At 36.8% G+C, this 11844-nt stretch overlaps 1 protein-coding gene and 1 pseudogene across 1 annotated transcript in view; one reads left to right on the top strand and one right to left on the bottom strand.

The window, feature by feature from the left end:
- Nucleotides 1-2740, bottom strand: part of LOC142138718 (olfactory receptor 6N1-like) — an 8677-nt gene extending 5937 nt beyond the window's left edge. The window contains exon 1 of the mRNA XM_075195577.1: nt 2720-2740. Within this exon, the coding sequence (XP_075051678.1) occupies nt 2720-2740 (21 nt within the window). The remainder of the gene's footprint in view (nt 1-2719) is intronic.
- Nucleotides 2741-4562: 1822 nt separating this feature from the next.
- On the top strand, nt 4563-4681 carry LOC142141960 (5S ribosomal RNA; annotated as a pseudogene).
- The last annotated feature ends 7163 nt before the right edge of the window (nt 4682-11844 follow it).

The raw sequence follows: 11844 nt of genomic DNA, 5'->3' as shown, positions 1-11844 counted from the left end.
AAGTTCGACACAAAGGTATTTCAGTGAACATGTGTAGACAGCTAAATGCTTTGGGCACATACCTGTACTGTTATAATAACCAAAATGGCACCTGTTTTCCAGAATGTATGGAGGATAAGCCCGCTATTATGGCTATTGCGCCACAGGGACCAAAACATAAACTGATCTCGAGCACTGTGCAATGTGAGAAAATGAGAGTATTTATGTCGTTGAATATAAATTACAGATATAGAAGTTAAATGGTAAACATTTTTTATTTCCTTGTTTCGTAGGTAAAGAAATCAAAGGGAATAGAAACTCAAGCGACATCAAGACCTGTTCTGCCACAAACCAGTAGCACCTTTAAAAATACAATTTTTTTCACTTGTCGAATTGCAAACATTTTTGTACTTTTTTTTCCTGCAATAAAATGTGATAAATATAGTAAGAAATGTGTATAGAAGTAGTTGAAAGATAGAAGGGTAGTTATAAATTAAATATATTAATAGCGGGCTAAATATATTAGTGTTATCAAACAGTAATCAGCCTTGGGCTCTGTTCAAATTAATATTTTTATTATTGATCTCACAAATGGCCTAGAAAGTAAGGTGTCCATATTTGAAGATGACTTATGTAGGGTTATTAACATAGGTTGTGGTAATTGTTATCATATTTGAACATTGAATGTAATACATTTAGGGAGCACTGAGATAAATTAGGACTATAGGACTATTAGTTGACAGAAAACTGAATAGTAGCACAGTGCCAGGTAGAGGCTGCAAAGGTGAACAAAATCCTGGGATTAATAAAAGGGGGGAAAAATGCACTTGATGAAAACATAGTATTTCATATCAATCATATATGAGACACAGTCAATCAAAATAGGACATTATAGAATTGTGTGTCTGACTTTTGCCTTGAATAAATCATTTTAAATGGTGCTGAAGGATGTGATTCTGAGAAAATATTGTAGATAATTATTTGATAATATGATGTTGAACATGTATGACTGGTCATACCAAATATATATAACTAGTTTTTGATAGGAGATGAGTTTCCAACTGAATATTCATAGTGCAATTAATGTGCTATATTTACATTTTGTGAGACTGTTTTTCCATATTTCTAAATACAAGTCTAATACCTAAGATGAGAGTACTAGGTCTATGTCTATGTATGTGGGTAAATAATTAGTTAAAGGATAGAAGATAATGGGTAGTTTAAAATGAAATATATTTATACAGGACTTATAAAGATATTAGTGTTGTCGCACAGCAATTAGTGTTTTGTTTAATATTTTTATTAATGACCTCACCGAAGGCCTAGAAAGAAGAAAGTTCAAATTCACTGATAACGCTAGTAAATTGCTAAAGTAAGATTTAAATAAACTAGCAAACTATCTCATAAACTGGCAGAGTTATTTTAAAGTCAATATGTAGGTTATTCTCATAGGTTATGGTAATTGCTATGTCATTTAAACATTAAATGGAATCCAACTAGGGAAAACTGAAAAAGAAGAGAACTTACGTATATTAGTTGACAGATAGCTGATTAGCAGCACAGTGCCAGGTAGAAGCTGAATAAAAAGGGGAATGAGTGCATGAAAACATAGTATTCCCATCATATGTGGGGTACAGTTTTGAGCACCTAACTCAAAGAGACACATTGGAGAAATTAAGAGATCAGATACTGGCAGCTTCATTACTATAGTGAATGAAAGGTTTATTTATAAAATATATTTTTGTTTAATACACTTATCATAGAAAAGTTCATACAGAGAACAAGGGTTTGAAGACAGATGGCTTAGCCATCACCATAGGAAGGGGTTCTTTACTGTAAAAGAGTTAAAACTTTGGAACTCTACCATTTGAAGTGGTGATGGCAAATTCACTAGTAGAATTTAAAAATGGGATTGGTTGCTTTTTCTCAAAGAAACAGTACCCGTAGCTAAAATTGACAACATTATGGGAGTGATTGATCCACTGAGATTATCCAATTGCCATTTTTGCAGTCAGGAAGGGCTTTTCTTGTCCCTGGAAGGCAAAACTGCCAACTGTAAGTAACACTGTTGGTTCTGTTTTACCTTCATCTGGTTTAACAGAGTTAGGACTGATTTAGTTAATGACATATCCAGCTAAATTTGAATAAACCATGTTGCAATGTAAGTGGTCCAAATGCATCTTTCTTTTCCATGAATGGAAAATACTGCCTGCATTTAATACTGATAATTAGAATTTAGCTAGGACCACCCCACCACATCCTACCCCGCAACTCTAGATGTGTCTACACATATTAATCTCTCCCACCTTGCAGAGCAAAATAGTTTTGCTAAGGTGCAAAATTACACCCGCTTGCTGGATTCAGTCCTGACTTTAAATGAGGCTGTAAAGTTTATAAAAGGTCGACATGTCTTTTTTAAACATTGCAAACTATGTAACTGTATAATGATTTAACAGTTACTAAAGTATATAACAATGTAACCATATATCTATGTAAAAATATAACTATGTAACAATAAACCTATGTACAAATATAACTATATAACAATATAGCTATGTACAAATATAACTATGTAGCTATGCAACAATGCACTTAGCTTGCAGTTTAGTGTAAGTTGGTGCACATAACTCCATATTGTTTTCCAAAATAAGTTGAAATAAATGCAAACCAATTGCATATAAATGCATTGAAAACAAAATATACACTTATTGTATAAGAGGCAAATACTAATAAAACTTACCTTGAAATGATCAATGTCCATGGCAAGAGAAGATGCAGTTATAAGCAATGATAATTTTTTAATCATCTTTTAAATAAAGTTAACTGGGTGTTTAATACATTAGTTAGCTTGTGTATTACTATATTTTTCTTTATAAGCACCTATGTGGTATAAAGTGTTTCAAATTCGTCTTAGTCTATTAAGAGAGGTTGTATATAAGTTTATTTATACCCTCACAATAACTTAAGTAGGGGAGTTTAATGGTTGTTATAGATCTCTCAGGTGTCATTAATCTGTGTGTTGTTACTTTGTTGGTGTCTGAGCCTTTCTTAATGGCTTTGTAGTTGTTCTTGTCATTAATGGTAAAAATAATAACACACCCTTGTGTCTTTCCCTATAGGGATTAATTAAGGAGTGGATATTTAGTTTAACATAAACAGAATTGACCAAAATGGTCCCAGTTGACATATATTGCAGAAGTTCACACTGACTCTGTAGAATAAAGTGTAAGTGGAAGATTATAATTGCATATATTATTTGGAGATCACATAGGGCTTGACAAATTTCTCTAAAAGTTAGCAGATAAGTACGATTAATGTTTGGAGGTTAACTGAAACTGCAAGATGGGGTCATGCACAATTATTGAGCAGGCAGAACATATAACATTTGATTTTGGGAAGTACATTTTCCCATTGTAATCAACATTTGAAGAGCAGACACATGACCCAATACTTTATTTTATGTTGTATCAAAAACTTTTGCAGTTTCAGTGACCACCCATACATGTACTGTTACAGCTTATAGATCACCTTGCAGAGGCAGAAAGTGTAGCACTGAGCTCCATAGCAAAATTTGGGTATGGGTCTAGTGTTGCCACTCTAGCTCTAAACAGAGCTAAACACAGGCGGAACTGAACTCAAGGGTACTGAACTCAAGTCACAATTCCAGGAGAAGCAGTATGACAATCATATCATTGACACAGCGTTCAACAAGCTTCAAAATACTGATCGAAATCAATTACTCAAATATAAAACACGACTACAACCTAATCCTTGTAAAAGAGCAGTCCCTGTGAACAACCAAATATACTTCGTTTCTGATTTTTCTAGTCAAGTGAACCACTTGAAACATATTATTTACAAACACTGGCATATTGTACAAAAGGATGAAACCTTGGGTCCTCTGATTTCAGCTAAACCCAAAGTAGTCTTTAGGAAAGCGTCAGATATCAAGAAGGTTTTAGTCCAAAATCGCATTAAAGACAACATTGTACACACCAACTGGCTGACTAAAAATATACATAAACCAGGCTTTTACGACTGTGGCAAATGTGTCAACTGCCGTACAATCCAACATAACAGTACCTAAGGAACTACTGAGGTCTACTCATCTCACAATCAAAAAAGGTACTCAGTCAGAGACTTTATTACGTGTAACACCAAGAACGTTATTTACCTCATACAATGCCCATGTGGGAAGCAATATATTGGCCGAACAATCAGACCCTTAAAGGTCAGAATCGGTGAGCACATTAGGAACATAAGAAATGGGTTCGATAAACACCACCTCTCCAGCCATTTTAAAATTACACACAACTGTGATTCTACAGGGTTGAAATTTCTGGGTATCAAATGTGTATACAACAACTGGCAAGGAGGGGACCCCATTAAAAACATTAATAGAGAAGAAAGTAAATTGATCCTTTATTTTGATACTTTAACACCACGAGGACTGAATATGGAATTCGACATTTCAATATAGAATATGTCTTTACCATTAGAAACACCATATCTACATTGGTTGCGAGTCGTGGATATGCAGCGTCTATGCCCTATTGTCCCTTTGGGTAAAGTATCTCCATGCAAACTACGGTCATACCACCCTGGTGATGCCCAATCCCCGCCGACCTTGGAAGCCAAGCAGGTTGGAGCTAGCTTAGTACTGGGATGGGAGACCTCCCGGGAATATCCAGTACAGTAGTAGACATGTAGTAGATCTATCCCAATATAGTGACAATTAGTGGCAGGACACGCCACCTCTCGCTTACCATGATGTAGTGTTTCCTTAAACCAGTATGTAGGCAATCTTCTATAATTTTATACTTACCTTGATAGGATGCCTCTTTATGTGTTCTAATTATGGCCAATATTGCCACTCATCTTATTTTTGATATTCCTAGCCTCATGTATATAAACATAGAAACTTATTAGAATCAGTTCATTCATTCATTTAAATAATCTTAGCAATTAACACTGTTTTCATTTAGGCTGGCTTGTCATAAAGGGTTTCTAAGCATCAGTCATGTATGTATTAGCCCTACAATTACAACAATTATTAGTATCATTCTGACTTGTTATCAGTCCAATTAAACATTTCAGTTTTATGCAGAATTAAATGGAGTTTCACTATATGTTAGAATTATATCCTATGGTAAGACCGTGGTCGCCTTTATATGTTTATAATTTTCTTAATGTTACCAACATAATCTGTTATACCAATTACTATTAGGGATTTCAATTAGCCTATATTAATCTCTGTTTATGTAACTACATTTTTTATATTTATAACTACCACTTTGTTTATTATGGTTGTATTATTACATGTATATTCATGTGATTTGGTTGGTGGACAATCAAACCCTTCTGATTAGGCCTAGTAATGAATCCTCAATTACACTCTATTAAACAATCATATATAAGGAAGCTCATTAGATCACCAACTCATACCACATCCCCTGAAGAAATCAGCTCCTGCAGATGAAACGCGTTGGTTCACGCCCACTTTCGTGACGTCATCAGGATATCCGGTTCATGCGTTCCACTGTGGAACGCACGCCAGGCTCTCCATCATCATACTGCAGCACCGCTAGGGACACAGTTATTATCGTTTCCTGTGAGCTCCACCGCTAGCCTTCCCGACTTTACCCTGTCTACCATCGTGATATTTCCCGGATGACCGCAGCACTTATCAGGTATCTGGACATTATTCGCATCCCCGTCTGGGACTATTGCTGTTTGTTTTATTAGGTCATCTTGAGCCATTTTTTACCAGGACTTTTATTAGTGCATCCATTTGGACTGTATTTTTGCACTTTCCGGATATTTTATTTTTATTTTTACTTTTATTTTAATATATGTATTCAATTTACTATCAATATCCAAGTATTGTTGATAATATCCATCCCTTTTCAGGTCATGATCTGGAATGTTTATTCATGCTAATTAAATGTACCGTTTTTATTGCAATTCTGCATCATTTCATGTCAATTATTTTATTCCACCAATAGATACTATTTACATAATAGATATGTTCTAGGCAATTTGAGCGCATTTATTTGTGATACATTGCTTGGTACACAGGAAGGGATTCCTGTATTTTTGCTGCTCTTGCCGTTTGGAGTTGACCGCAGTTCCTCTTTTTGATCATGATAAAATGTAGACTTCAATCTCACCTCTCAAAACCACCTCTTTTGTTTTGGCTGTTTGGATGGTGGTTTTGTGGCAGTTTTGCAAATCCCAGCTTACTAAATCTGACAGTTTGTATGTTTTGCATTGTATAATATCAGGATGGCAATTTGTAAAGTGGTGGCTTTCAAAAATGTCAATTCTGGCCATTTTAATGGGGTTTGACCTTTAGTAAATCAAGCGGAAAACTGACTGAAAAGTGGCGGTTCCTGCAAATCACTCTTTAGTAAATCTAGTCCCCTGTGTACTAGTTCCCAGCTTGTTTGACTTTCCCTGGACTTCAAATCTGTTCTTTTTGACCCTCATGTGTATCAATCCACAGCCTCTTCTCATTGGCTTCCACCAAATCTCTGTGTTTTGTCAAAAGACAATCCAGAGGACCACAATCTGCACCTCTGTCTGTCCAGTTTTGGCTAATCCTTGGAATCAATTTTATTCAGAGTATTCTTGACAACATATTAGATATGGTATAGAAGGGATCCGTGACTGACGTGCCTATGCCCACACGTAGCCTGAGAACCAATCAGTGATGAGAGTGTTGAAAAATTCATTCACTTGCAAACATGAGAGCTGAATTGTTCTCCTGTGCTGGGCTGTGGGTACTCAACGCTGCAATATACCAATGTTTTGGTCCCGCAGCTCAGTACATAACAAATGAAGAGGAGAACGGTGCCTTCATGGCAGCAAAGCTGTGTCTACGGCTCAGGTTAACTGCAGAAAGAGCATTGTGCAATTCCAACTCTGGTGGAGTGACCTGCGGCTGAGGCAGCCAGAACTCCTCTCTGATTCAAGGAGTGACATTGTTAGGTGGAACTTCACAATTAATAAACATGTTTTTCTTTGTTTCCTGTTAAGATTACTGTTATATATGGTCCATTACAAGACCATATGGCTTTTAACAACCTTCAATGGGCAAAGTATAAGGTCTCCTATGTAATAATGATGTTTCAGAACCAGTATGTGATTAATACAAACCTCCAGCTCAAGTCCATATGAAAGTGGTGTAGCGGTGGGTTTATTTGTCCAATGATGGTCCATGTGCGGTATTAGATATTTCCCATTACATAACATTATCTGGATGTCTCTATGTATGTGTGAGACAGAGATAACATTTATAAATATATGAATTTGTCATATTCATGTTGTTCTTTATATTTTACCACAAATTTACATTACAAAAAAGCTATTTATTTAAAACATTGGTGTGTATGTATGGTGTTATTGGAGAGGAAAATGTGTACTCATGTAAATTTGTACCATAATAAAGGGACATCTGGAACATAACTGAATATATGAAATACATTGAAATACATTTTTCACTTTGGACTTGGTATTAACTACAACACATTTTCTAACATAGTGAAGTTTGTGATGAGGAAGCAGAGATAACAAGTACAGTAACTTGTCCCCTATATCTAGGTAGGCATAATTAGTCATGATCGTTTTCTTTCCTCACACACTATATGGCATTACATCCATTATATTCACACAGTATAGGGCAGCACAGCCATTATTCCATTGTCCCCACACAGTATTTTGTAGTACAATCATAATATTCACACAGTATATGGCAGCACTTTCTCCCATGAGCCCCACACGGTATATGGCAGCACAGCCATTCTTCCACTATCATTATATATGCTTTTTTCATATCAGGCAATATCACACAAACAGCATACATATTGCATCATACAAAGGGTTAATGAGCTGGGTTAGTATGGAATTATGATAACTCAGATAATAAAATGAGTGTAAGAAAGGAATTGCAGAAGAGTGTAAACACTACTTCTATTTTTTAGCATCACAAACTTTATTTTTCACTTCACTCTCTGAACTATCATTTTAGATATTTTGTGCTGAAATTAGTAATTTTAACGAATTAAATAAAAATATATTTTTACTCATTTTAGTGAACCTTTGAGTGCATCCTTCATGAGAGAATCTTTCTCTTCTTTCCATTTGTCATTCTCAAACAAACATCTGCCAGTGAATTAGCTAGAGGAGCAAATGATACCGCACTGTTATATGCACCACTTTATACTGCATGTAAGTGACTTAGTATCGTATTCATCCAGGAACGTTTCTTTAGATCCAACCCTTGAAGAACATGCACATGTGTATACCCAATTTTCGTGCATTTTTTTTAAAAAAGGAAAATAAAAATGATGCCCCACTACCAGTCTTGGCCATGGACAAACTCCTCTAGTCTGACTTAAAGATGAGGTGATATAGAGGACAACTACAGTGCACAATGCAAAGCAATGCTGTGGACCAGTTTATTGTTGGCTGAAAAAAAGCCACAAATTCACAGCAAAGCTACAGCGCTAAATAGTAATCTGACTGTGGAGAAAACTGCAGTGCACAATGGAAAATTGAATGTGTCTGTAAAACAGACACAAAGTTCAGAGCAAACCTCTGGTGTGCAAAAACAGGCTTACTGTGGCAGCAAAACACACACAAGATCCGAACATGCTGCAGTGTGCAAAGACAGACTAACTGTGTCTCTAAAATGGAAACAAATTTCAGAGTACATTTCAGAGTCTAAAGCAGACTGATTGGGGAAGTAAAACACAAATTTCCGAGCATTCTGTAAAACAAACATTTAGAACAAAAGTGACTAGTAGAATTCCAGAAGGAGATTGAAGCCACTTATTTTTGCTGCTGCACCTCCAATGCAAGAACCAGTTATGGTCCCGACTCAATGGCGCTGAATGCACAAGATTCCTGTTCACTACCATTGGTGGTAGTGGCACGATCCCCCTTGGAGGTGATCTCACTCTGGGATTAGACTATCTACAGCAGCAGATGCTGATTGTGGTACCTCCACACCCTGATCCAAGCGTTCCTCAAGCTGAGAATTGCCAATGCAGGTACAATAAAAAATAAAAAAGCAGTGGCCGCTTATGGGAGACATGCAACAAAACACCCAGGTCTGAAGTTCTGATTGGACTTAGGGGGTATAAAGTGTGAAGAGCTTGAATTTTTAAAAGCAAATTTTAAAATGCCCAAGCTCCTGCAGCAGCGCCCTATACCCCAACTTATCCAGTTTCCAACACAAATAAAATCTGGTGGGCAGGGAAATAATGTGAGAGAAAAGATGGTGGGGGGGTTGCATGTGTTAGAGAATCTTGATGGCATGTGTGAGAAAAGAATATCCACTTGGAATGGAGGATACTATGTTTAGATGACATCTAAGCAAAAATGTCTTTAGAACAATGATACTGGATATGTGGAATAGGTACCCAGCAGAGGTGGTAAAGTCTAATATAATAGATCAATTTAAACATGCGTGATAATTATGGATTACAAAAAAACAGGGTAAACTAAATGGGCCAAGTAGTTGTTATCTGCTACCAAATTCTATGTTTCTAAATTTGAAAATTATTGACATTTTACCTTATAAAAGCTATACAATTGTATAGACAAAAAAAAAACTTACAATTTATCATGTCAGATTAGGGTTTCTTATACTTACATAGAATAAAAAAAAATGTAGGAAAACTACTTCCACTCAAACTCCAAAAAGCAGTGAAGTTTCAAGCATTAAGGCAGAAGCCTTAAAGGATGTTCCCTGCACAATACAGACATGGTATGCTATTACATCCTGTGTTTAGCTGCAGATTCAGTATTAGGTGAGATAGTTGCCTCTCACACATTTGTGGAGCTGTTAATTCACAGATTTGTGTGTTCAACGGTAATACACACATGTAGTCTATGTAACTGAAGGCCTGAGCACTACATTCATCACAGTACTTCTCTGCACCCATTCAGGCCCACAACCATCTAAACATTGATTGCAATTACCCTACCATTAATATATGACAACAACACATTTGAAAAATGTACTCACAAAAAGTAGCTCAACTTCAGAATATATATTCTCACCAACAGGGCCGGACTGGGACTAAAAATCAGCCCTGGCATTTAAAGCACACAGGCCCACGTGTTGTGGGCTCCATGCACTATATTGTTGCACACTGATGCTGGCGCAGTACAACATGATGTAGTATGAGTGTGTGTGTGGGGGGGGGGGGGGGATTTATTTCTCCTAATGACCCTCAACATTACATTATTAGCACCCCAATTACATCAATAAACACCATGACAATACATTATTAGTACCCAAATTACAGCAATAAATAACCCCCCACACACACTCATACTACATCAATCACCCCCACATTACAGCAACCGGCATCACCCCCCACATTACAGCATTCAGCATCACCCCCCACATTACAGAGTCCAGCATCACCCCCCACATTACAGCGTCCAGCATCACCCCCCACATTACAGCATTCAGCACCACCCCCCACATTACAGCGTCCAGCATCACCCCCCACATTATAGCAATACCCTCTCCTACTTATTAGCAATACTAAGCACCAAACACACTACAACATTGCCACCAGCACGCCACCCCATACTACAGCAATACCATCAATTATACAGACGCCACTGTAGGAAACAATGTTTTGCTTTTTTCAAATCTCCCACAAAATAGCAACAACGAACAGAGTACTTACACACACATATAGGTAACAGGTACCCTATTCCCTCAATTAAATAGTAATGGCAGAATTTTCATGAATCATTCCACATGAAATAAAACTAACATATATCTAAAAAAAACATAACTATTGAATGATCAGTTGAACCCACACGGCCGCATTAAAAGTATTTCCATCTACAGCAAAATGTCACAGAAAAATATTTTTGTTTTACTACAGTAATTGGATATGCGTCTTTTCTATTCATTTTAAATAACACAGTATATAAATTAAGGGGGATAGAGGAGGTGGGTGAGAAATAATTGGATGTGATCCATCAGTTTGATTAGATAGGAAACATCTAGATTATTTACCTGGAGGCGTCTACCGCCTTGACTCACAGGCAGGGCTGACAAGAGGAATTTTGGGCCCCGATACAGCAACTTCTTTGGGCTCCCGTCATATTCAACAATGAAAGACTTGCCTTTGGCAGAAGTTCATATGATGCCACACCGTAGTGTGCCCAGTTCATATTATGCCACATCGTAGTGCCCCACGGTCATATTATGCCACATAGTATTACCCTCAATACATATTCGGTCATGCAGAAGTGCCCACAAATCATATTATGGCATAGTAGTGCCCCCAAATCATTAGTAAAGCTCAGATAAAAACTCATTCACAAATAAAAATTGGTACAGCATATCAGATACTGAGTGTGAGTCTCCCAAGAGCAGCTTAATACATCATTTACAATGCAAACAAAAATAGATATATTGACACAATTACAGATAAAATTTATGACAAGCAATGTTTTTTCCTCTTAATTAAAAATCTCTGTACAGATAAATATGCAAAAAACTTTACAGCGCAATAATGAGCAATACATAGTGTTAAACATTATTGGATACGCTGTAGTGTCCCAGTTCAAGAAAGGATGGTTAAAAACATATTGCACACGAGAAAATATATGAACTTACCTGATTATGGCATCCTGTGTTCTGTTCTCCTACTGGGCGCGCTGGGCGAGGAGGGATCAGCAGCTGTCAGCTCACACAGGCAGTCGGGAGCAGGAATAGAGGGCAGTGGTCGAAGCAGAAATTTAGGAGTGGGGGTATAGAAAATATAGGTGAATGGAGTATGAAGGCTTGTTTTTTTTTGTTTTTTTAACACTTGTCCCCTCTGTGCATTT

The sequence above is a fragment of the Mixophyes fleayi genome, chromosome 2 (assembly GCF_038048845.1).
Source record: "Mixophyes fleayi isolate aMixFle1 chromosome 2, aMixFle1.hap1, whole genome shotgun sequence".
NCBI classification, from domain to species: domain Eukaryota; kingdom Metazoa; phylum Chordata; class Amphibia; order Anura; family Limnodynastidae; genus Mixophyes; species Mixophyes fleayi.
This window is presented reverse-complemented; position numbering and strand designations above follow the sequence as displayed.